The sequence below is a fragment of the Bos indicus x Bos taurus genome, chromosome 22 (assembly GCF_003369695.1).
Source record: "Bos indicus x Bos taurus breed Angus x Brahman F1 hybrid chromosome 22, Bos_hybrid_MaternalHap_v2.0, whole genome shotgun sequence".
Taxonomy (NCBI): Eukaryota; Metazoa; Chordata; class Mammalia; order Artiodactyla; family Bovidae; genus Bos; species Bos indicus x Bos taurus.
The window spans coordinates 37,585,993-37,611,580 of NC_040097.1; the positions used below are offsets into that span (position 1 = coordinate 37,585,993).

General features: G+C 44.0%; 1 protein-coding gene across 1 annotated transcript in view; it reads right to left on the minus strand.

Annotated features, from left to right (window-relative positions):
* Positions 1 to 505: 505 nt before the first annotated feature.
* The window catches only part of IL5RA (interleukin 5 receptor subunit alpha), a 37,557-nt gene continuing 12,474 nt past the window's right edge, over positions 506 to 25,588 (minus strand). Inside the window, exons 7-11 of the mRNA XM_027523555.1 lie at positions 23,943 to 24,088; positions 20,705 to 20,843; positions 6,390 to 6,486; positions 4,974 to 5,058; positions 506 to 1,568 (exon numbers count right to left, since the gene is read on the minus strand). Of these exons, the coding sequence (XP_027379356.1) occupies positions 1,488 to 1,568; positions 4,974 to 5,058; positions 6,390 to 6,486; positions 20,705 to 20,843; positions 23,943 to 24,088 (548 nt within the window). The 3' untranslated portion in view covers positions 506 to 1,487. The remainder of the gene's footprint in view (positions 1,569 to 4,973; positions 5,059 to 6,389; positions 6,487 to 20,704; positions 20,844 to 23,942; positions 24,089 to 25,588) is intronic.

The window sequence follows — 25,588 nt, forward strand, 5'->3', positions numbered from 1 at the left end:
TAACATATGAATGGGGAGTGGGGCACATTTGTTCCCTGACACTTGGAAGTGGGCAGTAACTGATAGCTGCCAGATCCCTGTGCCTGTTATCCTGGACCCAGTTCCTGCTAGGTGCAGTGGATGTTTATCAGGAGAACAACCCCTGGAACGATTTGGTAGTCAACCTTCCCCATTCTTGGATCAAACTGACTGGCTAAATCAAGTATGACAAGCATGTAAAAAGTGGGCCCTGGCAGAGGCCATTCTGAGCACTGTGGCCTTTCCCAGTCCTAAGCTTCCTGTTCCAGGGCCCTGTACAGTCAGCACTGTTGGGTCCCTTCAGTTTCCAGCTGCCCATCCTACCCTTCCTCTGCCCAGGAGCTAGTTGCGAACAATACAGGAAGATGTCAAGCTTCCCTGGTGCCTCAGCAGTAAAGAATCTTTCTGCAATGCAGGAGACCCGGGAAGATCCCCTGGAGAAGGAAATGACAACCCACTCCAGTCTTCTTGCCTGGAAAATCCCATGGACAGAGGAGCCTGGCAGTCTACAGTCCATGGGATAGCAAGGACACAACTGAGTGACTAAACCACCAGCAGCACGTGAGGGTGTCACGGGAGGGATTCCTGTCTAGATCGGGGTGTGTGATGAGGACTGTGTAGGACCCATTCCAAACCTCTGGCGCCAGGGTTGATGCAGCCCTCCCTGACCAGATGCCCAGCAAGTTGCCTGAAGTCTTTGCGAGCAGACATCTCTTCAGAAAAGTCATTCTTGGTAGAGTGATCCTCTTCCAGCACGATTCCACCCAGTGCCTTTCTCAGTGTATTCCTGAAATATCAAGGCTGCCTTCGAGAATACAATCTTCAAACAAAATCCTGTCCCCTCATTGGGCATAGACTGATTCGTTAGCTCTGTATGGTTTGAAATGAGTTTGTCTGCAGTGATGCTAACTTGATTGTACCTCTCTGCCTCCCTCCTCTCTCCTGTCTCTCCATCTCCCTCCACCACACACACCCCCACCCACACATTACTTGAAAAAGTATTCCTGAACTCAGAATAAAAGCACCATGGCTCCCACGTGCTGTAGGAAAGACAGTCTTGAATACAAGTTCACTGTTCATTCCAGAAAGGTACAAAATGCTCTCTTCCTGAGATTTTAGTTGATTATTACTGTTGGTGGCTGACTACCAGAGTAAAAACAACTGACATTAGCCTTAATAACCATCTCTCTCGCACAAAAATGTGTGAGGTGAGTAATGCAGATCAGGTGACTGGAGGGTGAGGAGGTGCGGCCCGTGCAGAGATCAGACCTGGCAGGATGGACGCATCAGTCACCCAGTGTGTGTTAGGAGAGTGTGACGAGGCGTCCACACTTGTCAGGTTGCATCACCTTACAGCTAAATTGAGTGTCCTGTAGACTCCAGACTGCTCAAAGCCGGGAAACAGCCTTTGCATTGTCATCACGGAGGCTCGTGAGCATGAGCTGATTTTGAGAATGTTCCAGGGACAGTCAAAACACGGAGTCTTCCAGGGTCTCAAATCCAGCCTCCTCCACATAACTTATGACTTCAGTTTCACTGGAACCAGTTTTCTGCAAAACAAATAATCCTTCCTTAGATATTTTCTAGAGAACTTTTCCATTCTTTGAATTTCTTTACAGTTGGTTTCAAGTCATTTTGCTCTTAAAAATAGTAAATGTTCACTGAAGAAAATATGGAAATGAAGTAGGAAGAAAAGACCAAAAAACACCCATAAACTTACCTCCCAAGCACAATCCACTATCTCTTCAGCCCTTTTCTCTAGCTGTTATCTTTACAGTTACATGAAGAGCTTTATAAGTTGATTGCTTTTTGTGCAGCATCATATCATATTTTAAGTTACGTACAGCCAGCCCTTTGTATCCACTGGTTTCACTCTTTTATATAAGGGACTCTAGCACCTGCGGACACTGGTGCCCCCCAGGATCTCCTGGAGCCATTCCCCCTGCAGATGCTGAAGCACGACTGTATGTTTTTTGGCTGTATCATTTTGAATAGCTTCATAGTACACTGTCCACAGTTCACTAAAGTCTTCCCCTAAATTGGTGTATTGTGTCCTATTTTGGCTATTATAAATAATGCTAATATTAATTATAAAATTCGTGACCAAAAATAAACTTCCTGTAAGAAATCATATTCCTTCACCTTCTTTACTCATTCAGTGTATTTTTTTCCATATTTTTAATTGAAGTATATTTGATTTACAATGTAGTGCTAATTTCTGCTTCACAGCAAAGTGACTCAGTTGTAAAATATATATGTTGTTTTTTATATTGTTTTCCATTATGCTTATTACAGGATATTGAATATAGTTCCCTGTGCTGTATGTTAGGGTCTTGTTTATCCATTCTAAATGGAACCGTTTGTATCTACCAACACCAGTCTCCCAGCCCATCCATCTCCCTCATCTCCTCCCTCTCCCTAAAGTCTTTTCTCTATGTATATGAGACTGTTTCTGTCTTGTAGATAGGTTTATATGTGCCATATTCTAGATTCCATGTGTAAGTAACATCATATGAGATTTCTCTGTTTCTTACTTCACTTAGTATGTTAATCTCTGATTGCATCCATGTCACCGCAAATGGCATTATTTCATTCTTTTTTATGGCTGGATAGTATTCCATTGTATATATGTACCACATCTTCTTTATCCATTCATCTGTCGATGGGCATTTAGGTTGCTCCCATGTCTTGGCTATTGTAAATCATGCTGCTATGAACATAGGGGTGCATGTATCATTTTGGATTAAGAATTTTGTCTGGATAAATGCCCAGGAGCGAGATTGCTAGATCACGTGGTAATTCTGTGTTTAGTTTTCTAAGGAACCTCCATACTTTTGACAGTGTCTGTACCAACCTACAAGTCCCGCCAACAATGTAGAAGTCATTCAGTATGTTTCTAATACCTACTCTGCACTGGCAAAGGAGCCTGGTGGGCTGTGATCCATAGGATCACAAATTGTTGAACACAACTGAAACGACTTAGCACAACTCTGCACTGGGCACCACGTGATGCACTGAATGTGCAGTGATGACCAAGCAGCCATGCTCTCTGCCTATGTATTTTGAGTGGTTTGTGATCTACTTAATCTTGGAAGGAACTCTCTCCAGTTGCCAGTATTGAAACAAAGAATGGCTGGAAACCAGTCTTTAACAAATGGAAACTTAGAATAAGTGTTTTTTTTTTTTTTTAAGTGAGCCGTTTTTATTGTTCAGCCAACTCATTCCCCTCCTTGCTCCCTCCCTCTCCTTCCCTAAGTCTCTTGAGTGTAAAAAAATAATTTCTGACTCAAGCCTGGACAAGCAAAAATGTGTGTAATGGCCTCTCTGGGATGGTAGCCACCCTCTGAATCCCAGGACTCTGGGTACCAGCATCAAGTTCAGAGGAGCCAGCAGTGATGAAAAGTGGAGGGTTTTCTTTCCCATCAGCGGAAGGCTTCCTGTTGGTTTGTCAATAGCTCTAAAGGGCCCCCTCATCGTCATTGTAGCAGAGGCCCCCAAAGTGGACTGGCCAGGCGATGCTTTGAGAGGTCGAGGCTGGGACGCTGCTGCCTGGGCCCCGAGCCATGGTCAGCTCTGTCCTGGGTCACTTGCCTCCCCAGGTGGAGGGTGTGGGCCGTAGAACTAACAGCAGAAGATGACGCTTCATTTCCCAGTTCTCCCTGCTCGTTGCCTGCTTTTGTAAATAAAGTTTTATTGTCCAGAGCTATTTGTATAATGTCTGTGGTTGATTTCACAGTATGACTGCATAATAAACATTTGGCCCTTAAACGTATACTATCTTGCTCTTTATAGAAAGCCCCCTGGCCCCTGATGTAAATATCCATTCAGTTTAAGGACAGATTTGACAAGCAACTGAACATCAATACACTGAACAGCACAAGACCTTGGTGACAGAAGTTAAAATCTAAATAAATAAGGTGAGATGTTGTGTTTACAGATTGAAAGACTCATTACTGGTAAGATGTTCCTTCTCTCTAAAATCACCTGATCAGGATCCCAGCAGCCTTTTTTGTTGAAATCGATAAACTGTCTCTGAAGTTTGTGCTAAGTCACTTCATTTGTGTCTAACTCTGTGTGACCCCATGGATTGTGGCCTGCCAGGCTCCTTTGTCCATTGGATTCTCCAGGCAAGAATACTGGTGTGTGTTGCCATGCCATATGAAAATAAAAAGGACTTGGAATAACCAAAACAACTTTGAACAGTCATGTTTGGAAGTTTTAAACTACCTGGTCTCCAGGTTTACAATAAAGCTTCAGTTTCAAGACAGTGTTGTATTGGCATACAGATAGACAGTAATCGAGAAATAGACACACATGCATGTCGTTGCTTACTGTCAGCAAAGACACCAAGGCAACTCACTAGAGAAAGGATTACTTCAAAGGATTACTTCTCCCACTTGATGCTAGAACAATTGAACACATGTTAATAAGTGAGTGAGTGGTTACACCTAAGTGCTCTGAGTGCATAAATGGCACCTACAAAAACATATTTGGGGAAGTCGTTTGCCTGCTCTATGGTTCTTTATATTTAGATACTAGGGAAAATTCCTCTGAAAAACTTAGGGGTACTCAGGGGCAGAAACATGAATTCTTAAAATGTCAGAGTTAAACAGGTCAGTGGACGCATCTATGCCTGTTACTGTACAGAAGAGGAAGTCATATCTCATGGGGTTGAAGGAATTGCCCAAGGTCAGTTAAAACATGGCTGATAGAAAATAAAAATTCAGCTTTTCTGACTGGTGAGGATGCTCATAATTGAGTAGGACCTTTGCAATATTCAGAGATTGTAGTGAACATGTATTAAAACAATCAGCCAGAGAGCAGGGTGACTAAAGCAATTTGAAGACATCTGGCCTCCTGGGTAAAAGCCCTTTCTTGTAACATGGAAAACAAGTGGCTCAGTGACAGGACCCTGTCCCTGGGCAGATAGGACATTAGAGAACCTTCAGTATTACCTCATTGTTGATGATTACAAAGAAATCGTTAATATTACTCTTCGGCCCTGGAACAGGCGGAAACAACTTGGTCCATACGTGGCATCTGAAAACAGAGTGAAGGAGGGAGAGATGAGCAGAAGCAGCCTTTCTTGTGCTTCAGTAGCTGCTCTAAACAGTGACCTGGTTAATCCCCAAACCTGCCAATCAGTAAATTCAAAATCTTCATCCACAAAGACTTCCAAGTACCTACTTTGTAACAATAGTTGAAGATATAGGGGTACTGCAAGGCTTTGATGTGACTTCTGATCCAAGAACGGCAAAATGGCAACTGCTTCGTGTTGGTACGTGTGGTCAGACCTGGTTTCTGACGGTGAGGGACATCAGATGTGTGGGGTTCCAGGTCACCTATGGTGCTCATGCGCCCTTCCTCCTCTGTGTTGGCTCTCGGTCTACTTTTTTTCTCTTTTCTAAATTGCCGCCACCACCACCACCACCCCCTGGTATAGATACCATCTTATATAACATTTAAAATAGTGAAGCTGTTTAAGATAAGTCATTTTCTTTATTAAGGTTTTTTTTTTTTTTTTTTTTGATGTGGACCATTTTTTAAGTCTTTAACTTGTTACAATATTGCTTATTTAAAAAAAAAAAGTTTTAGTTTTCTGACTGTGAGGCATGTGGGATCTTAGCTCACTCATCAGGAATCAGAACCACACCCCCTGCACTGGAAGGCAAAGTCTTAACCACTGGACCTCCAGGGAAGTCCCCTAAAAGTCATTTTCTAAACTATGAAAAAGCTAAGATAGAATATGTTCTGCAGCCTCCTAAGTGGCACTTGACCTTCCTGGACGCCAGAGGGTTGAGAAGTTCCTACTTTGGAACTTTTAGGCTTTGGCAGGCTCTAGGATTGGTTGCCAAATCTGCAAGATACTGTAGAATCTGGGAACGATGGGCTACTCGGGGGCTAGATGACAGAAGGGCCAGGCTAGGACTCGATACCTCATAACTGGGGATGATAACACAGGAGGCACTGTGGTGACTTCAGCACCCAGAGGCTGCCTTCCTTTCCCTTAGATGTAACAGACGTGCCCTGGGGGCTCAACAGAAGCACCTAAGAACTGAGTGGAAGACAGTCAAGGAAGCAAAAGAACACAAATGTGAAACCTTCACAGAAATTAGCAGACTGTTGGCAAATTCAAGAAGGGGACATCCAGTGACTGAGGCTATATTGAGCTCTGTCCAGTTTCTGTAAATCACCTGTTTCCCAGTTTTTTATTTAGTCCACACTCATCTTGGAAAGGCTGTCCAGGAAGACACAAAAATACTGTAGATTCCACCTGATAACAAGAGCCCTCCATCCAGTGGGCGCCTGGCAAGAATGTAATTCAATATTCAGATCCCAGTGAAAGCACCCAAAATAAAAGGAATACCTACATTCTGCAGATGAGTGAGAAAATTAACAAGATGAAGCAGATGGTCATCATAACTGCAATAAGAAACCACTCTGTCCAGGGCTTCTGATCATCTTTCCCTAATGAAAAAAGAAAGAAAAATCAGAACTAGAATTAGCATTGAGAGAAATGACGACAGTAGGGCATCAAGAGGCTTGGGTCTGAGTTGCAGGTGCTGCGTGATGCTTAACTTTCCTGAGTCTTAGATTTCTTATCTGTAAAGGGTAACAGGCATCTCACAGAGCTGATAGGAGAGTGAAATGCAACAATGGCAATGAGACTATTTTTAATCTTGAAACACTATTTAATCACTGAACAGGTATTTATGGGATATATTCTAGGTAATATGCCACCTGGATCTTGGCGTTTAGCGCTTTGGGTGAGTCATGAGGATTTTAGATGAAAAAGCTGTAAAAATGTAAGCCTAATCAGTAACCTAATTGTGTTGCAATCAAAATATCTTACAAAGTTGGACTTTTAGAGGAAGTACAGTATGGAATAATACTGGTAGGTAACAACAAAGGTATCAAACTCTGTTGAAAGTACTTTACAATCTTGTTGTTTAGTTGCCAAGTCATGTCTGACTGTCTGTGATCCCGTGGACTGCATCACACCAGGCTTCCCTGACCTCCACTATCTCCCAGAGTTTGCTCATATTCATGTCCATTGAGTCAGTGATGTTATCTAACCATCTTATCCTCTGCCACCCTCTAGTCCTCAATCTTTCCCAGCATTTATAGTCTTACAATTTACAATCTTAATTGTCCTCAAAGCAGGTCTTGGAATCATGTCCATTTCACAGATAGGGACTTAGATGCTAACTGCCCTGATTCAGTACAGAAAGTGTAAATGCCGTCCGACTCAAGTTAAATTTCCTTCTAATCTACATTCAGGGGGTAGATCTTTCTATGGGCTTTAATGATAGCTTTGGGTGTGTGTGTGTGTGTTTTCATTTAAGGTACTGGAAATGCATTCAAGAAAAACCAAATGGTGGTTAGGGAATAATCTGCTTACTAAACTTCCTGATTCATTTTTAGAGAAGATGAAAATATCACATTATCTCTTGAATATACTGGCCTTTCTGTGTTTGTTTATTCCTTTATTCACCCATCTAGTCAATATTTATTGAGCTCCTAGAGTTGACTCATTGGAAAAGACTGTGATGCTGGGAGGGATTGGGGGCAGGAGGAGAAGGGGACGACAGAGGATGAGATGGCTGGATGGCATCGCTAACTCGATGGATGTGAGTCTGAGTGAACTCCGGGAGTTGGTGATGGACAGGGAGGCCTGGCATGCTGCGATTCTTGGGGTCGCAAAGAGTCGGACACAACTGAGCGACTGATCTGATCTAATCTGATTGTGTATTGGACTCTATACAGCTTGCCGGGAGACAGCGTTAAAAGAACCCATTTGAGACTTCTCTTCCTGCAGTTGAGGGAAGAACTTGCTAAGTAAATAAAGACACAGGTAATTCAGTGACAGCAGCTCTAAATGCAGGGGTGAGACAGACACAGCTCACCAGGAGGTCCTAATACTCAGTTTGCCATTAATAGTTGCTTCTATAAAATGAGGAGTAAATGTAAGTGCAATTTTCAAGTCCTTGTAAATATCTTAAGACTTGGGAAAAAACCCCAAATACATAAAACTCAAATCTTTCAAGGTGTCAGGATGGAGAGATGTCTTGAGGATTTAATGCTCGTGATTCCAGTGTTGCTTTGATCTCTTGCACTATTTTTTTTTTTTGCCTCCTGAGAACTCTTACTTGGGGTTGATCCTCTACCTCCCAAAAGCTTTAATCTCTCCTCCTTCGTCTTTCCCCTTCTGCTTTCAGATATTCATAGAACCCTTTATCTTTAAGGCATTATTTTACTTTGCCATCTCTCTCTCAGTGATCATCAAATACCATCTTACTTTATTTCCTAGACTCATTTGTTGAATGAGAAATTCAGGCAGCTTCATTTTCCCATCTCAGAAACCACTTTTTAAAATCCCAGATGACTTCCTCCTGGTTGAAGCCAAAGGATGGTTGGTTTCTTTTTGCAACTTTATATTCCCTGACCTTCCTCTGAATTTCAGACTTGATGGTTATGCCCACCTGGAAACCAAGCCACTGAATCCTCCACTCAGATCTTCCTCTGCTTCAATATAATTTCCTTCCCTCCTCCTTAATTTCAGCTGGCCCTCTCAGCTCAACCGTGATGTCTTGGTGTTTTTCCACCGTAATCTGTTCTTTGAACTTTGAAAAGTTTGTTGAGCACAGCTTCGTCTTTTAATTCCGTGGCTTCTTCTCCTGCACCTTTATTCCTGCCCATCTCTTGGTCTGGATCTGAGATTGCCCATAGGTGGAACCCACTGGGATGTGCCTCAAAGCTGACAACATTCAAAACTAAACTCAAACCCTTCTTCGCATCAAAGCAGCTTCCCTCATGACCTCTCCCTTTTGGTCTTCACTCTTCCAAGTTCCCAAACTGGAGTCCTTGAAAGTTACTTTGATTCTCCTCAACCACTGTAGACCCCACCTCCTTTCCTCACTGGTTCTGTTTACATCAGTGCCTCACAGCCAACCGTAAATGCGAGCGAGGCATGCTCTTGTCTATGGCGCAGTTTACACCAGTGGATCACACTAACCATAATTGTGCGAGTCATGCTTTGTCTATGCCTTTGCCTAGTCTTGTTGTGAAGGTGGCCATTCCGGACCTCAGCTTCCTCATTTGTAAAAACAAGGGAGTTGAAATAGGACCCGTAAGAATGCTCTCAATCCAGCACATTTTCTAGTACCCTGACTCAGTAGGGCACCATCATTCTGTGTATCCTGATCTCTCACATGATTAATTTTAGTATATTTTCACTGGTGAAAGTAGTAGAAGAGAATAAAAGAGAAAAGTCAGCAGTAACCAGCAGTCACCAATAGGTTATTTTCTATACACATTTTTACATTCACTTTTTAGGTACCGGACATTCTGCAAAGGGCTTCCTGTGTAATCTCAGTTGAATTCTCAAAGCAGCACTTCAGGGTGGGCACTGCCATCCACATCTGATGGATGGAGGAGCTGCAGCAGAGACGGGCGGAGCCGGGGGAGGAGCCAGGACATGCTGAGCAGCTGTGCTCTTAACCACAGTGCAGGGGCCCCGCCCCCCAGACCCAGAATACACTGCACCGGCTGGCGCTTCACAGAACAGATCCTAAACATCCCCGAGATGTGCAGCACTGTCCTCAGCGTCCTCTTCCCGCCGGAGACCACTTCCCTGCAGGGCAGCCTTGCTGTGCTGCTTCTTAGCTGCCGGAGGTGGCTGTGTTTTCAGGCTGTGTCTCCAGGAGAAGGAGGTTGCCTTGCATGCCACTACTCCTGTGGTTCCCTAGGCTTTAGTCGGGACCGAATCACTTTAAGTGATTCACTCTGACCATGGCATGTAAAAAGAAGTTTCATGTGTTTACAGCTATTTTAAACACCGGCGGTAGCCACAGTTTGCAAAATGATGAAAAACAGAGGCTCAGAAAGACAAACCTTTTGTTTTCCCAAGTACCACGGAGACTCAGTTGTTCTAGGATTAGTATTCAGTTCGCTGGGTTGTCACCAAGTGTCCTGTTAAACTTAGTTTTTACTGCACATGGCTACTATAAAGAGCAACTGGGATGAACTAGAATACCATCAAATCAAATAGTGTCTCACTTTATTTCCCACTCTGATTTCATGAATAAGGGACCCTGCCTGCCTCACTGCCCCATTTCTGAAGCTCACCCTTCCACACAGTGAGCCGTTACACAAGTTCCCTGACAAGCACATTCAGAAATTCCACATTAGTCCACATGGGATATAAATTTAGCAAGGGTTATGTCAGGAGCAGACTTCTTCCTGTTTTCAGTGGTTTAGACAGGTGAAACTTGAGTCCTGCAGGAAGAATGAGCAGTGTTGTAAACATTATCAGCGTGGTACACTGGGTCCCATTGGTGTCTAAAATTGTGCAATTCACTGCAAGCAGTGTGTCAGGCCCCGATAAGAGTGCCGTTTACTTGTGAATGTGGTTACACAAATCTTTTCAGTTAAACTACTGTCTTGCTCTTCACTTCAGTACTTGCATTAATAAGTGAAGATGCTCTATGAATTAGCAAAATTTAGAGACACAACTGATTTTATTTCTTTTGATATAAAAGTTGGTGATGCCTGCAAGGTGAGAAGCAGTCATGATTCCTGTCTGGAAGAGGTGGCACTTGAGTCATTTCTCCCCTCCTGGCTTCTGCAGTGTCCCAGTTTTGTTTTAGAACCAATCCCTTACCATCACCTGAGGACAGAACTAACCCAGACAGCAGAACTGAGGTCAGCTTTTCTTCAAAGAAAACCTGAACTGGCAGATAAATTTAGTGCAGGAAAAAGCGTTCATATATTCAGGAAAAAGCGTTCACATATTCACTACCAAATGAACACTGCCTGGGGATTATCTAATGTTACATGATTTCTTCATGCAAAAATGAGTTGAGAATCAGCTATGTGACTAAATGAATAAAAGACAGCACCTACTCTGACTTCACTGAAAGTTGAGTAGGGGAATAGTCCCCACTCACAGTATATATCCTTCAGGTGAAAATGAAGAATTTTACTTCTGTAAAAGTTCAGAGGCCCCTCAGTACATCATTCATTTGAATTTGAGGTCTCTGACATTGGAAATTCTCTGAGGAACAAGTATTTCCAGGTAACTTGAATCATTTCTCTGACTCAAGAATGACTTTTGTGCCATTGAAGCGGAAGCCACAAATGTTTCTTTTCAAGAAATTGATGAGCACTGTTTGGTTATGCAGAGGTGAGCTTTACAAAGAGGAAGTCGCAAAGCCTGTCCTGCTCAGGAGGAGAAGCAGTTTAGGCTCTGCACCTTATCCTAGGACGTTCTCCCAATATTGGCAACTTGGAGCGTTTGGGAGCTCAAGCTGCCTGGTTTCTGGTGACCTTGGCATCTTTAGTTGCTGACATCTCAGCCATTCAGCCTTGAGAATAAGGGAGCTAAAGAAATCTCTTCACATGTTGTATGATCTGGGAGTGTACGGTGGGAAAGGGAGAGAGGGGGATAGATATGATGGTGGTTGAAGATACCCAGACCCTGGACCCACAAGTCCCAGCTCAGCCTCTGGCTGCTCTCAGAGCTTTGTCAAATCTTCCCCCTGCTGGTGCTGTAGCCCCACTTGTTCTTAAATTCTATGATCTTTATGGTTCAGACTGATAACTCTTAGACAGTCAGTTTGATTTGGAGGCCTGTTCCACCCTTAAGCTCTTTGTGTGAGCATGACTTTCAGGGATCCCATACTGATTTTGAATCTGATTTCAGTCTCAACCATAGGTTCTAAGGGAAAAGACTGATTAGTAGATTGATGGGGCTCTTCCAGTGAAGCAGCCATATTCGTTGTCTGTTAAGCCAAAAGGCACTGGAAGGAGTTCTCAGGACATGGACGGGGCTGGATAACTGAGAGGATGCAGATTTGTTAGTGTATGAAGCCTCCTGTGCTTGCTCCTCATTGGAGGGGGAGACTGGCATCGTTTGTGAAGGGGCCCCCAAGAGGGGTCACAGACTCACGATGCAAGCTGAAGTCATAAGCATGCCTTTCAGGTGGATGAGCTTTCTGAGACAGCTGTCAAGTGGATTTTGAGCTTCACCTGGTTTAGGGAGACAAAAAGAGGGAACCAATCCAGCCTTGTGGACAGAATGTAGATAGTGCAGGACCCAGAGCAAAATGCAGAAAACTTGTACTATGTTCATCTGGGGAAACGGGGCTCAGTGACCCCAAATATGGAAAGGACATGCCTTGGGGGTGTGGGCAAGTGCATGCGCGCGCGTGTGTGTGTGTGTGTGTGTGTGTGTGTGTGTGTGTATACTTGTATGCACTCTGGATTCCCTAGAGGGATTGCTGCCAGACTGTTGGTCTCCAGCAGGACTTGAAGCTGAGTGGAAAACTCCTTTTTGCCATCTTCTTCTTTGCAGACTTTTCCACACAGCACCAAGGGCTGTGTGTCTTATAGGGCTCCAGGCAACCCAGAACTTTCTTCCCTGTAAGGGGTTTTCTGGGCTTTCTCTGTCCACCTGCTAAAGCAACTGAGAGCTGTCCTCACAGAGACTTAAGAAACATAAGTGAAGCACTTTGATCTGGGTTCTCCCACTTGCCACGAGAGGTGTCCCTGAGCAGGGAGCCCTCGGGAGGATCCATCACCTGCTTTGCTCAATAGGGATAAGAACTGATTGAGTTGATTGCTGTAAAGTGATCATCACAGTGCTAGTTCACAGTAGGTGTTCAATGAATCTTCTTATAACTGTGATTGTGAGTGAATACATCGTGTTCAGCAGTAAGGCACCAAGATAATTTCCCTAAATCGTCAAAGCCAGGCTAAAAATCAAGTCCTGTCAGAATCCTCAAAAGATTGAGTCATAAGCTCAGGCCTGAAGGGAAAGAAAACACTGAATATTCAGGATACTGGAGAGTAGGAGAGGGCATCAGGTGTGATGGCTCTCACCCTCCAGAAGGTCTGTGTGAAAATGAACACCATGGACAGCTCATAGGAGGTATTTAGACTAGAGGATCCTGAAGAGGTTGATGAAATCCCCATTGCTTGGTTTGCATAGAGGCTGACAGCTCACGAGCTGACAGGGTGGCCCTTTTACTGCCGCTAGCCCCTGTGCCACCCCCGCCCGCCTCCATCTTCTGTGCTGGCACTGTGACCACATCACAAAAAAAGCAGGGCATGGACCCAGCCCTGTGGCTGCATTCCAGGTCCTAGTCCATCACTTCCTAGCTCTCACTTGGGCCAATTCCTTAACCCCTCTGCATCTCTTTTCTTGCCTCTAAATTAGGAAAATCCCGTGTTTGTGAAGCTACGTAAGATAAAATAAGTGAACGTGCCGGGCACAGTGCCTGTCCCCAGAGCAGGGCCCCACCTCCCTTCTAACAGCTGGCGGGCGCATCATGAGACAGAGGTCACGCACAGAAGGCCTGGGGGGCAAGTCCAGCTTTGGGGGGCTGGACTTGAAAGCTAAGTGGGAGCTCTCTGCTCCTGACATCTGGGGACAATGAGAAAGCTCCTGCTGGCCCTCCTTCAGGCCACAGGGCTGAATTGTCCTGTGCCCCCACTGGGAACAAGTAAGCAGTGGGGTGTCAGCCTGGAAACCACAGGAGCCTGGGTGAAAGGAAGCAATGGCCCAAATCAGCCACCACATTTACCAACCCCAAATCCCCCATTGCAAAGAAAACCCGAAATTGCCACAAGTTATATCACCCTCAGGGAATACTGAGGGTGGGTTTTTCATTTTATTGGGTCAGCTTTGTATTCTTCTACCAGTTTTTGTCACTGTTGACCCAGAAGCCCACCATTTCTTCCTGAAAGCTTTGGAATTTGCAGAATTCATTTCCGGTGGAGAGTGAACCTGAGCCCTCTACCAGTGTCTCCCCTTCACCTTTCTCCTGCCTGGTTCGCTCCCTGTTCCAGCACAGTGTGAGGATTTAAAGAAAGACTGACAAATAGACTGGGCCATAGTTTTTTTCTTTTCTGAGTGCTGAGGGTGGAGCCAGCAAAGTGTAAAGTTAAGGAGGTGGATTGGAGGGCCTGGGAGCGATTTCATGTGCCCTGGGGCTGCTGTGCCGGGCTCCCTCACTCATTCACAGCCCATGAATGTCAGGTTCAAGGAAAAAGGCACTAGAGTTTCCCTGCAAGAGCCTGGCTTCCATTCCCCGCCCCCGCCCCCACCAAATCTTACTTCCCTCCCTGATTTTCTGCTTCCAGCTATTTTCATGAAGTCCTTAGAGTCCTGTGAGTAATAGGTCTTGTTGTAGAAGGTGCCCTGAAAGACAGCTGCCATCCGTGTTTACCTTGACCATGCAGCTGAGCCATCTAAGAAGTGCAATGAACTTTCTCCTCCTCCTCTGGGTGTAAGCGCTGCACATCTCAGGCCTAAAGCAATATTTTTATTTTTAACTACATTTTAATTGGTACTTGGTACCTTCGTCTGATAGACCCTGGCTTTTAGATACTGATTTCATCAAGGGCCCAGTTGTTCGTTTGAGAGGCAACGCCTGTGACTGTGGAGAAGACCCATCACTGATGTGCAAGACTCAGATCCACTGAGCCTGACCAGCGACGTGGCTGGGTGGATGCACGTAACACTTTTCCATGGTGAAGGCATTACTGTAGGAAACTGCTTTGGTTATTGCTTGTTTCATGCATGACATTTGAGCTTCTGGGAAGGGAGGGAGAACATGATGGACTTTAGAAAAGGAAAAGCCTCGCTCAGACCACAAACCCCTCAGGAGACAGAGGGTTTTGGTAAACAGGAGATGGCAGAGATAATAAAGGAACAGAACAATCCGGAAGTTAAGAAAGTTACAAAAGGAGAAAGAAGTGTGAAAAGTGGGAAGTTAGCTCTTCAGATAAGGCAGAGAAGCCACTTGAGGAAGGGCAGCTGATAACAAGGGCAGATAAAATGAAACTGCTTCTTCCATCTGAAGAATAAATAAAAAGTATTCCATACCCTGGAAATCCCAGCATGGGAGGACAGAGTTTCAAGGTAGACCGAGAGTGCCCAGAGGCTGGCGGACCCCTGACCACTGTGCCCTGTGTCTCTTGACTGTGCAGTGACCTTGCCAACCGAGCTGGCCAGCAGTCCTGACTCCTCCATCCTCCCTTTTCTTCAATCAAAATGTATTCATCTGGTGTCCCTCTCTTGATCAAGATCCTTGGGCTCTCATGGGTTAACTAGTCAATCGAATTTATTGCAATTTACTAATTGACTCATATGTCACCTATTTGAGAAAATTATCCATTAATAGCCACTTCTTGGCTTTTTGATAACTACTGAATTATTAAATATCTCTGGGTCTCCATTTCCCTCAAATAAGGGAGGTGGACTTAATAATATCTAACAGAGAGGTGGTATTTGAGTTGGGTCTTGGCATGAAAATGGAAGGGGAGGGCTCCAGAGTGCCATTTATGAGACAAGGTAGGAGAGGAGGAAGAATGTTGGAGGAAATGAATGGAGTGGGAACACTGCCTGGTGGGCTGCAAGCAGAGCATAATTATTGCTGCATCCTCGCGGGGTAAGGAAGAGCCTTGTGAAATGTCTCAGAGGAGCCTGGGCTTCCTATTAGTTTATTAATCATCTTGATGGCGATGGAGAGCCTGCATTGATTAAATTCACTAATGATCCTAAACTGAGCAGGGGAGTAAATTCCAGAAAGGATGGATTTATAAGGTTAGTGGTAATATTAATCAGTGCATCTTCATGACCAGGGTGGCAGTAAATGAAATAAGATTTGCCATGATGATGGCAGGGAGGCATACCTGAGGGCAAAGGATAATGAACCCAGTTCCAAACCGGGAAGCTGTTGTTTAGAAAATAATAACGGGGTGCCAGTTCTAAAGTGCAGAGTGAATAATAAATTAAAAACAAGCTTAAAATAAACTCTCATTCTAGGTCAGGCTCTCTCTCAGCACTTTGGTAGGGGGCTGTCATGGCAGGGGGTAGGGGAACCTGAAAGTGAAAGGCAGATTGGAAAGAACTTACAAAGGAGGAAATTCACCTGTTACAGGGAGGAAGCTGAGACCTGGGGAGGTTAGGGCTGACTGACTAGGTCAGGGGCAGCCACTCTGTCCCCTGCAGGGTGACAGCAGATGGCCCTGCCTTCGGAGGACTAAGGTAGTCTGTCTCTGCTTACAGTCTCTGATTACTTGGCTCATGAAATGTTATCTCTGCATCTCTAACTTCAGTCAGAGAGCTAGACGCTGCCACAGCCACGGCGAAAACCTAGATCTCCTGATTTGTGTCTCGCTTTCTTCCTCTCTAAGTTCTAAACTCTTCACAGTCAACACTGATGAGAATTCAGAACACAAAGGCTAAAACATCAGAACTGGCTCCACAGCCAAGGTACCCACCATGGTCTCCAAGTTAGTTTGAGGTCCTCCAACAGCACTGAGAAAAAATAAAAATGTCTGAAACTGTGTGTGCAGTAATGTTGGGAAGACACCTGGAAATATCAGTACTTTGGGGCCAGTGATTTTTGTACCTTTGGGGAATAACAAAGCATTAAGACAAAATCCCACCAAATGCAGGTAATCAAAATTAAGCTTCCACTATGCGCAGAGTACATCATGAGAAACGCTGGGCTGGAAGAAGCACAAGCTGGAATCAAGATTGCCGGGAGAAATATCAATAACCTCAGATATGCAGATGATACCACCCTTATGGCAGAAAGTGAAGAGGAACTAAAAAGCCTCTTGATGAAGGTGAAAGAGGAGAGTGAAAAAGTTGGCTTAAAACTCAACATTCAGAAAACTAAGATCATGGCATCTGGTCCCTTCACTTCATGGGAAATAGATGGGGAAACAGTGGAAACAGTGTCAGACTTTTTTGGGGGGGGGGGGGGGGCTCCAAAATCACTGCAGATGGTGACTACAGCCATCAAATTAAAAGACGCTTACTCCTTGGGAGAAAAGTTATGACCAACCTAGATAGCATATTGAAAAGCAGAGACATTACTTTGCTAACAAAGGTCCGTCTAGTCAAGGCTATGGCTTTTCCACTGGTCATGTATGGATGTGAGAGTTGGACTGTGAAGAAAGCTGAGCACTGAAGAATTGATGCTTTTGCACTGTGGTGTTGAGAGTCCCTTGGACTGCAAGGAGATCCAACCAGTCCATTCTAAAGGAGATCAGCCCTGGGTGTTCATTGGAAGGAATGATGCTGAAGCTGAAACTCCAGTACTTTGGCCACCTCATGTGAAGAGTTGACTCATTGGAAAAGACTCTGATGCTGGGAGGGATTGGGGGCAGGAGGAGAAGGGGAAGACAGAGGATGAGATGGCTGGATGGCATCACCGACTCGATGGACGTGAGTCTGAGTGAACTCTGGGAGTTGATGATGGACAGGGAGGCCTGGCATGCTGCATGCAATTCATGGGGTCACAGAGTTGGACACGACTGAGTGACTGAACTGAACTGGTGCGCATTTGATGAAATTCATAACCTTGTTGAAAATTCCCTGCGATGGGTTTGTGTTTCTTCTGTTGGGTCCCCTCTTGGGGAGAAGAGTGGATCTCGATTGCGCAGTTGAAGCAATGTTGGTGGGTTGGGGGGTGGGGAGCTGTGTGTGCTGGGTCTGCTTTCTCAGGTTGGGGCCTCAACCTGGGAAGGAGGGTGTTGGGGGAGGGGGAAAGACTGGCCTTGGCCAAACCATGAAGTAGGGGTTTCTGGCCTGTTTTCTCAGTTCCTCTTTTCCTTTCTCTTCCCTCTCTCAGGAAGGGTCTTGCTGCTCCTCTGAGTCCCAGTAGGGTCATATGGGGGCAGAGCTACAAGGCTGTGCTGATCCTGTGGTGCAACTTTAGGGGCGCCTTTCCCCTTGGGAAACCCAGCTCCCCAAGGCCTTGCAGACTCAGAACCATGTTCCATCCCTTGGGCCTTTGCTTGTCTTCCCCAGCCTTCCTTGGAAATCTCCCTGCTGTGTCTTTGATCTGGCCTAACATGCACATGGGCCAGTGGGCACTGCCCAGGAATGTCCTGCAGAAACACTTGTTAGCCTAAGTGTCTTATTTCTAAATAGGAAATCATAGCATGTGCTGAAAGAAAGAAATCTGTCCTTTAGTACCTGTCATTAGCTACCTCATAGGATGAGGTATATGACATGCACATGCTTGACAAGCCATAACCACACAGTTAGCTACCAGGATCTCTTGACCACCTGTAACCACAAAGTTAGCTACCAGGATCTCTTAAATGAGTCTTTAATTTGTTCAGGGTTTTAGCTTGTAGCACCCAGCCACGGTGCTGTAGGGCTAAGAGCTCAGGCGTTGGAGTCAGTCAGCCTGGGTTTGAATTCCATCTCTGCCACTTACTGGCCATGCAGAATTAAGCAAACTGTCTAAATGTTCAAAACCTTTTTTTCTCATGTACAAAACAGTTTTGTGGATAGGATTGGTGAAAGGGTGCCTGTAAAGCCTTTGGCTCAGTGCTTAGAGGGGAGCAGGTAGTCAACAATAAATCTTATCTATTGACATTGTTGTTTCTATTTCACAATAACCTGTGAGGCAGGAGAAGTGGATTTTGTCTCCTTAGTTCTGGGAGCCTCCAAGGATGGGCAGAGAGAAGTGATCTCTTCTAGGCTGAACAAGTAGTTAGCATGTCACAAGGCTAGTATGAAACCTGAGCTTGCTATGGAAGACTCTAGAGTTTTGAGAAACAGTAGTTGTTTTTGTTAACTGTCCTCTTCTCTCACACAGTGCCCCCTGCATGGCCAAGATACACAGGTGGCAGCAAACACAGGGAATGCATGTTCTAGCTCCATGGTGCAGGACCGCCTCTCCAACTTAAAGAGTTACCATCTGACACAGAGGACGAGTGGGAATCTGCCCCTTCATTCAGAGCCACCGTCATCACCCTTCTCCGATCCCACAGAGAGATACAGTGATCACCTCATTTGCCTAGTAAGCTAGTCAGTTTAATCATAAACAAAAACATCTGCAGAACCAATATAGGAGCCCAGGTGGTGCCCAATCCTAGACATGAAACAACAGACTGGTTCCAAATCAGGAAAAGAATACATCAAGTCTGTATATTATCACCCTGCTATTTAACTTATATGCAGAATAAATCATGCAAAATGCCGGGCTGGATGAAGCACAATCTGGAATCAAGATTGCTGGGAGAAATATCAATAACCTCAGATATGCATGATGCTGCACTTATGGCAGAAAGTGAAGAAGAACTAAAGAGCCTCTAATGATGAAAGTAGAATAGGAGAGTGAAAAAATTGGCTTAAAACTCAACATTCAGAAAACTAAGATCATGGCATCTGGTCCCATCAGTTCATGACAAATAGATGGGGAAACAATGACAGACTTTATTTTTGGGGGGCTCCAAAATCACTGCAGATGGTGACTGCAGCCATGAAAGTAAAAGACGCTTACTCCTTGGAAGGAAAGTTATGACCAACCTAGATAGCGTATTCAAAAGCAGAGACATTACTTTGCCAACAAAGGTCCGTCTAGTCAAGGCTATGGTTTTTCCAGTAGTCAGGTATGGATGTGAGAGTTGGACTATAAAGAAAGCTGAGCGTCGAACAATTGATGCTTCTGAACTGTGGTGTTGGAGAACATTCTTGAGAGTCCCTTGGACAGCAGGGAGATCCACCCAGTCCATCCTAAAGGAAATCAGTCCTGCATATTCATTGGAAGGACTGATGCTGAAACTCCAATACTTTGGCCACCTGATGGGAAGAACTGACTCTTTTGAAAAGACCCTGATGCTGGGAAAGATAGAAGGTGGGAGGAGAAGTGGATGACAGGATGAGATGGTTGATGGCATCACCAACTCAATGGACATGAGTTTGAGTAAGCTCTGGGAGTTGTTGATGGACAGCGAGGCTTGGCATGCTGCAGTCCATGGGGCCGCAAAGAGTTGGACACGACTGAGCAACTGAACTGAACTGAGGTCTGTTTTTGCTGAAGGCCTGGGTCTGAATCCAGATTTTGTGGACCCTGACCTTATTAAGTTTTTTTTTTTAATTACATTTATTTATTTTAATTAGAGGCTAATTACTTTACAATATTGTATTGGTTTTGCCATACCTTATTCAGTTTTGAAATCTTCTTTATGAAGTGAAACAAAAGTAAGAATTCAAAATTAAGTATGGAAACATTACAGAAATGGAGACCAGATTAGTAGTTGAGAGGGGTTAGGAATGAAGGAGGAGAGAGAGATGGATGTGCGTATAAAAGGGCGCAAAGAAGAACCCTTGTGGTAATACATACGTGAACCTATGCATGGAATAAAATTGCGTAGAACTAAATACACAAATGAGTACATATAGAACCAGTTAAATCTGAGTAAGATTGATGGGTGGATTCCTTGCCACTGTTTTTGGGTAGCATATTGCAGTGCAGGTTTTTAAGAGGTTCCTCCTGAAAGAAACCAAATGAAGTCTACATGAGTTCTTTCACCATGTTTCTTTGCCACTGCATATGAATTTATATCAAAATTAAAAAGACATATTTTGGAAAAATTGGATAGAAGTGGAATTAGGTAATCTGAAAAAAATGAATAGGCACCAGACTTGGGAAGACCTTGTGCTCTTGAGAAGCTTGAAGGTTTAAACTTCACCGTTCTTATGGTAAATCCACCTCTGGTCAGAAAGGCAGCAAGCCAACTGACAGGGTAAGGCATAGTAGAGACAACGAGAGCATTTCAAGACTCAGAAGTGAACATGTCCACTTTCCAGGAGGATCTGCTACAACCACGAGTAAGGCCACGTGCCTTAAAATAAACAAGAGGTACTCACCCACGTAAATGGGCCGACTCCACTCGCTCCAGAGCCCCGTCGCTCTGCACACAGGGCTCACTGCTGCTCTCACTTGAATGTAATACTTAGAAACATCATCAATTATGGTGATGAGTGTATTGGTTGTCATTTTTTCTGTCTAAATGGAAAAAAATAACATGATAAGACTCCGGAACATGCTATTTAAATTATGCCAGTGACTAGACTGGAAGGTCATATGCAAGTGACTCAGTGTTCAGCGGCCCGTTTAAAATCAGTAAGACACACGTCAACTAGGGTCTTCTAGATCACTTCAGTATGGATGCGTTGGCAGTCATCCTTCGATGGAAAGCTAATAGCAACCAAAATAAATAAAATAGGCAATTGTAAGATCTCAGTGATCCATCTCGGTCCAACTGATATTTCCAGAGTGAAAGACTGGAGGGGCCCATAGCAGGATGTGTAACTCCCACCATCTTGTCCCAAGATATTCTGTAATCACCTAACAACATGCCATGGCTTCCATCATACTCAACAGGTGCCAGCAAAGTGCAGTCTATGACATATCTGGCCTGCTGCCTGTTTTTATAGAAACTGCAAGCTAAGAATGACTTACATATTTTCAACAATTGAAAAATATAAAAAGAGTATTTTGTGACACACGAAAATTACATGAAATTGAAATGTCAGTATCCACAAACAGTTTTACTGGAATGCAGTTATGCCTATTTGCTTGTATCTGTGGCAGAGCTGAGTAATTTTGGCAAAAACAGCATGGTCTGCAAAGCCTAAAATATCTCCTCTGTGACCTTTTACTGTAAAAGCTTGCTTATCCCTGTTTCAATGTGTCACTCCCAGCCGGGGGTGGGGAGAAGTGAGGGGTGGAGGGTGCATAAGGAAGTAGAAAAGAGCAGGGCCCTTGAATCTAGGGAAGAGGGGTTTGAATCCTAGCTCTAACCTCTAACTAAATGCAGGGCAAGTTGCTTAACCTCTCTGAGCCTCAGTTTTCTCATCTGTAAAATAGGAATAATACCATCAAACCAATGGATTATCAAATAAAGAAGCCCTAACTTTGTAAAAGCCATGCTTAAATATATTTTGGGTCGCATCACATTAAAACTTCTAATATTCAGCAATCCATTTTTGATCTGCAAAAACAACCATTTGGGGTATTTCAACCTAGTAATATACACTCAGTAAATTCCAGTTTGTCATAGGCAACATAGACTGATATTCTATAGTGTTGAATTGACCCTGTTTTCTCACAAAGCCTTATATATTCTCTCTCCTGGTCAGTGTCTTCACCATGCAGCTAATTCCCTCTGCCCCAAACCAAGTTTATGTCCCTGGGGCCTCCACGTTACATACTCCTGGATATAGTTCTCCTTTCCTTGTCTCTACTCCAAAAACACTGCCATTTTAGGTCTCATCAATTTTTGCTTGGACCATTGCAGTAGCCATGAGACTGCTATTTCTATTTCCACATGTTCCCTCTCCCCATACCCAGCTTTTATGCTGCTACCAAAATAATTCTACATTTCTCCAGATGTTTTCACATTTCTCTATGAAACACTCCAGCGGCTTCCATTGCTAATGGCCATGGTTTTAAAAAGAGAAACTACTTATTCCAAGCAAAATCTTAGAGGCATTCTGGGAGAGGTGCTCATGTCAGAGCCAGAGTTACAATTCCAGTGTTGGTCTTCGGTCCAGCTGACTGAGTTACTGCCGCTTGGCTGAAGGAGCCGTGTTCTCTCAAGCCTTGGTTAATCCTTCCGCCTAGGGCCCTGGCCACTCCAAGTGTACTGGAGGACTGGCGTGAGTGAGGGCTGTTTACTGTGGTCCTCAAGGAGGAAATACACAAATGGAGACAATTTGGGAGCTTTCATAGCAAGTTGAAATAGCCATGGCATCCAAGCTCAGGATCACTGGGTTTGTCTTTGGCTATACTTGATTTTTCTAGCAAATCATACCAGTATATGGTGGATTAGACATTTTAAAAAGAAAGCCAGTTTTTTTGCCATATTTACTTGGGCACGCTGGCTAAAAAAGGTCCTTCTCTGCTTCTCCCACTAGGCAGGTTTCTATTCATCCTTCAAGATTCTGTTCAATTCCTCTCCCTTGGTGGAGGCCCTGGCAGCTTTGTTGACTCCCTGCTTATCCACCTGGCCTCTTGGTCAGGCAGCTCTGAGACTGGGTGAGTGCATCCTGCAGACCAGGCCCCTTGAGAGCAGAAATGGCACCTATTTGTCTATCTCCCACTAAGAAGCCAGCTTATAAACATCTTTGTTAAACCAAATTGAGTTTGCAAGGCAGGAGTTTGAATCCTGACTTCTCCAATTTTTTCCTTTGCTTTGTGATGTTAGGCAACTTACTTAATCTCTCTGTGCCTCACTTTCCTGTAAGGGAATGATCATTGTATAGTTACATAATAGAGAAACTGTAAGTATAACAAGGGCCTTCCCTGGCTCAGTTGATAAAGAATCTGCCTGCAATGCAGGAGACCCTATTTTCCATCCCTGGGTCAGGAAGATCCCCTGGAGAAGGAAATAGCCACCCTCTCCAGTATTCTTGCCTGGAAAATTCCATGGACAGAGGAGCCAGGCAGGCTACAGTCCTTGGGGTCACAAAAGTCATATATGACTCAGCAATTAAACCAAGTATTGACAAAGCTTAACTTATAGTTGATGCTTAATAAATATTGACTTTAATTTAGCTCCTTTCCCCTTGACTTTTTTGTCCATTAGGGCTAATGAAGTGGCATTTTTTTTTAAGTTGTGGTAAAACACACAAAACAAAAAGTTACCATCTTAACCATTTTTAAGTGTGCGGCTCGACATTCACATTGTGCACCCATCTCCTCCTTTTATCCGTTGTGAATAATACTGCTATGAACATGGTTGTTCAAAGGTCTTTGAGACCCTGCTTTCAATTCTTTTGGATATGTACCCAGAAGTAGAATTGTTGGGTCATATGATAATTCTATTTTTAATTTTTGAGAAATCCCCGTACTGTTTTCCATAGCAGCTGCACCATTTCCCCAACAGTGCTAATGAACTTTTATCTAATCCTTCACATTATTTACAACCCAAAATAGGTCCTTGCAAGACAAAAAACCAGTAAGGTTTGATTTATCTTGATAAACTGAGATAGTTACCTTCGACTTTGTTAGTTCCAGGCTATAACCAGAGCTGTCAAATGGACAAGAATTTTTTTTTTAAAGAAATCTGTCATCAAATAATGGAATGATTGGAATAATCACCTGAAAATATCCTTTCTTTGCATTGTAAATTTTCACCTCATAATCGAAGCAGTGGCTTGGAAAAGCAGAAACTGGTTTTTCCCAGTGGATAGAGAGACAGGTTCCTTTGATCTCTGCCGTGACGTTCGCTGGAGAATTTACTCGATCTGTGTTAGAGAACAAGGGTTTGGTGATCATGGTTGATAAGTGCAGTCCACCCACATTTCTCAAGGTATTTCTAAGCTACATATTCTCAAGTATTTTCCTCCCGCATTTAACCAACAAATCTGCAAGCCGCAGAACTCTGGCAGCCCGCATCTGACTCCCATCTTACAGCTACAGGAGAGATCTCTTCTGTAAACCTCAAAACTTCCTACTTAAACAGTCTCAAATGGTTGAATGCCCTTTCCTTCAGCTTATTAAGGCCCACCCCACCATCCATTTTTACTTCCCAAATTGGGCCAACCTGAAGATAAACCTGCTCCTGGAGCGGTGTCCTGGGGACCCAACTAAGCCCTGTGCTATGGGACAGGTGTGTGGCTGGGCTGGTCACTTCCCCTTTCTGGGCCTCAGTTTTTATTTCATTTTGGTTTGTATGTCTTGTTTTCGTTTGTTGTGAGGATTTGGTTTTTTCTTACAGAAAAAGAACGGGTTGGGCTAAATTTGTCTTTGCTTATAACTCCATAGTTCTTTACCCTGAAATCTCACTTGATTGTTTTATGGCCGTTTGATATGGGTGGCAATTATTTCTAATTGAGTGAACTTGTCTAAAGTTATGTGACTTGGATCTCACAATTACTGAATCATAGGAACAAGCTAAAAATGGGGCCCTCTGGCTCCAGAGCCTGCCATCCCTTAAGCCGAAATGTTTTTCACCAAGAGAACATTTATTTCTTTTAGTAATATGAGGAGTTGGTCTCAGTAAAATGAAAATCATACAAGAAAATAAATGTCCATAGTCTGTCCCAGGCTGTGTCCATTTTCATATTAATATCATTGTTTCATAGGTCTCTCTCAGTATTTTTTATTACCTGTTTTCATGAACGTGACATTTTTAGGTCATTTAATATGACCTAAAATATGCTGTTGAAGAGAATTGTATAACCTCTTTAGCAAGTACTCAAAAAGTTATACATCCATACACATATGGATGATGGAAAAGTAGAAACAGATACATATGTCACAAACCACATCCTTTAAATAATAACATTTTGCGTATTTATTGGATACTTAGGCCAGGCACCATTCTAAGCACTTTATAATTATTAACGTACTTAATTGTCACAAAGACCTTGTAGGAAGAATTGATTTCTCCCCATATTTCAGGTGCAAAGCCTGAGGCACAGAGAAATGGCCAGCTTGTCTAAGGTCGCTCAGCGAGTGAGTGGAGAAGCCAGGATCCAGGGCCAGGCAGCCTGGCCCCATAGTCCACACTAATAGCCACGCCATCACGGAAACCTTGAACATGAAGCACCAGAAATGCTCTGTGAAGGGCTCCCGATGAGTTTCATTAATACAAGTATTTAGGATGAGGGAGAAGGTCTTCAGTTTTGCAGACTGAACAAGTGAAAGCTTAGCTCGTATGCTTCAGTCAGAGAATCACATGGTGAGGGAGATCTGGTAACTTAAGAACACCCAGAGGAGAGAGTCCAGAGGGCAGAGGACTG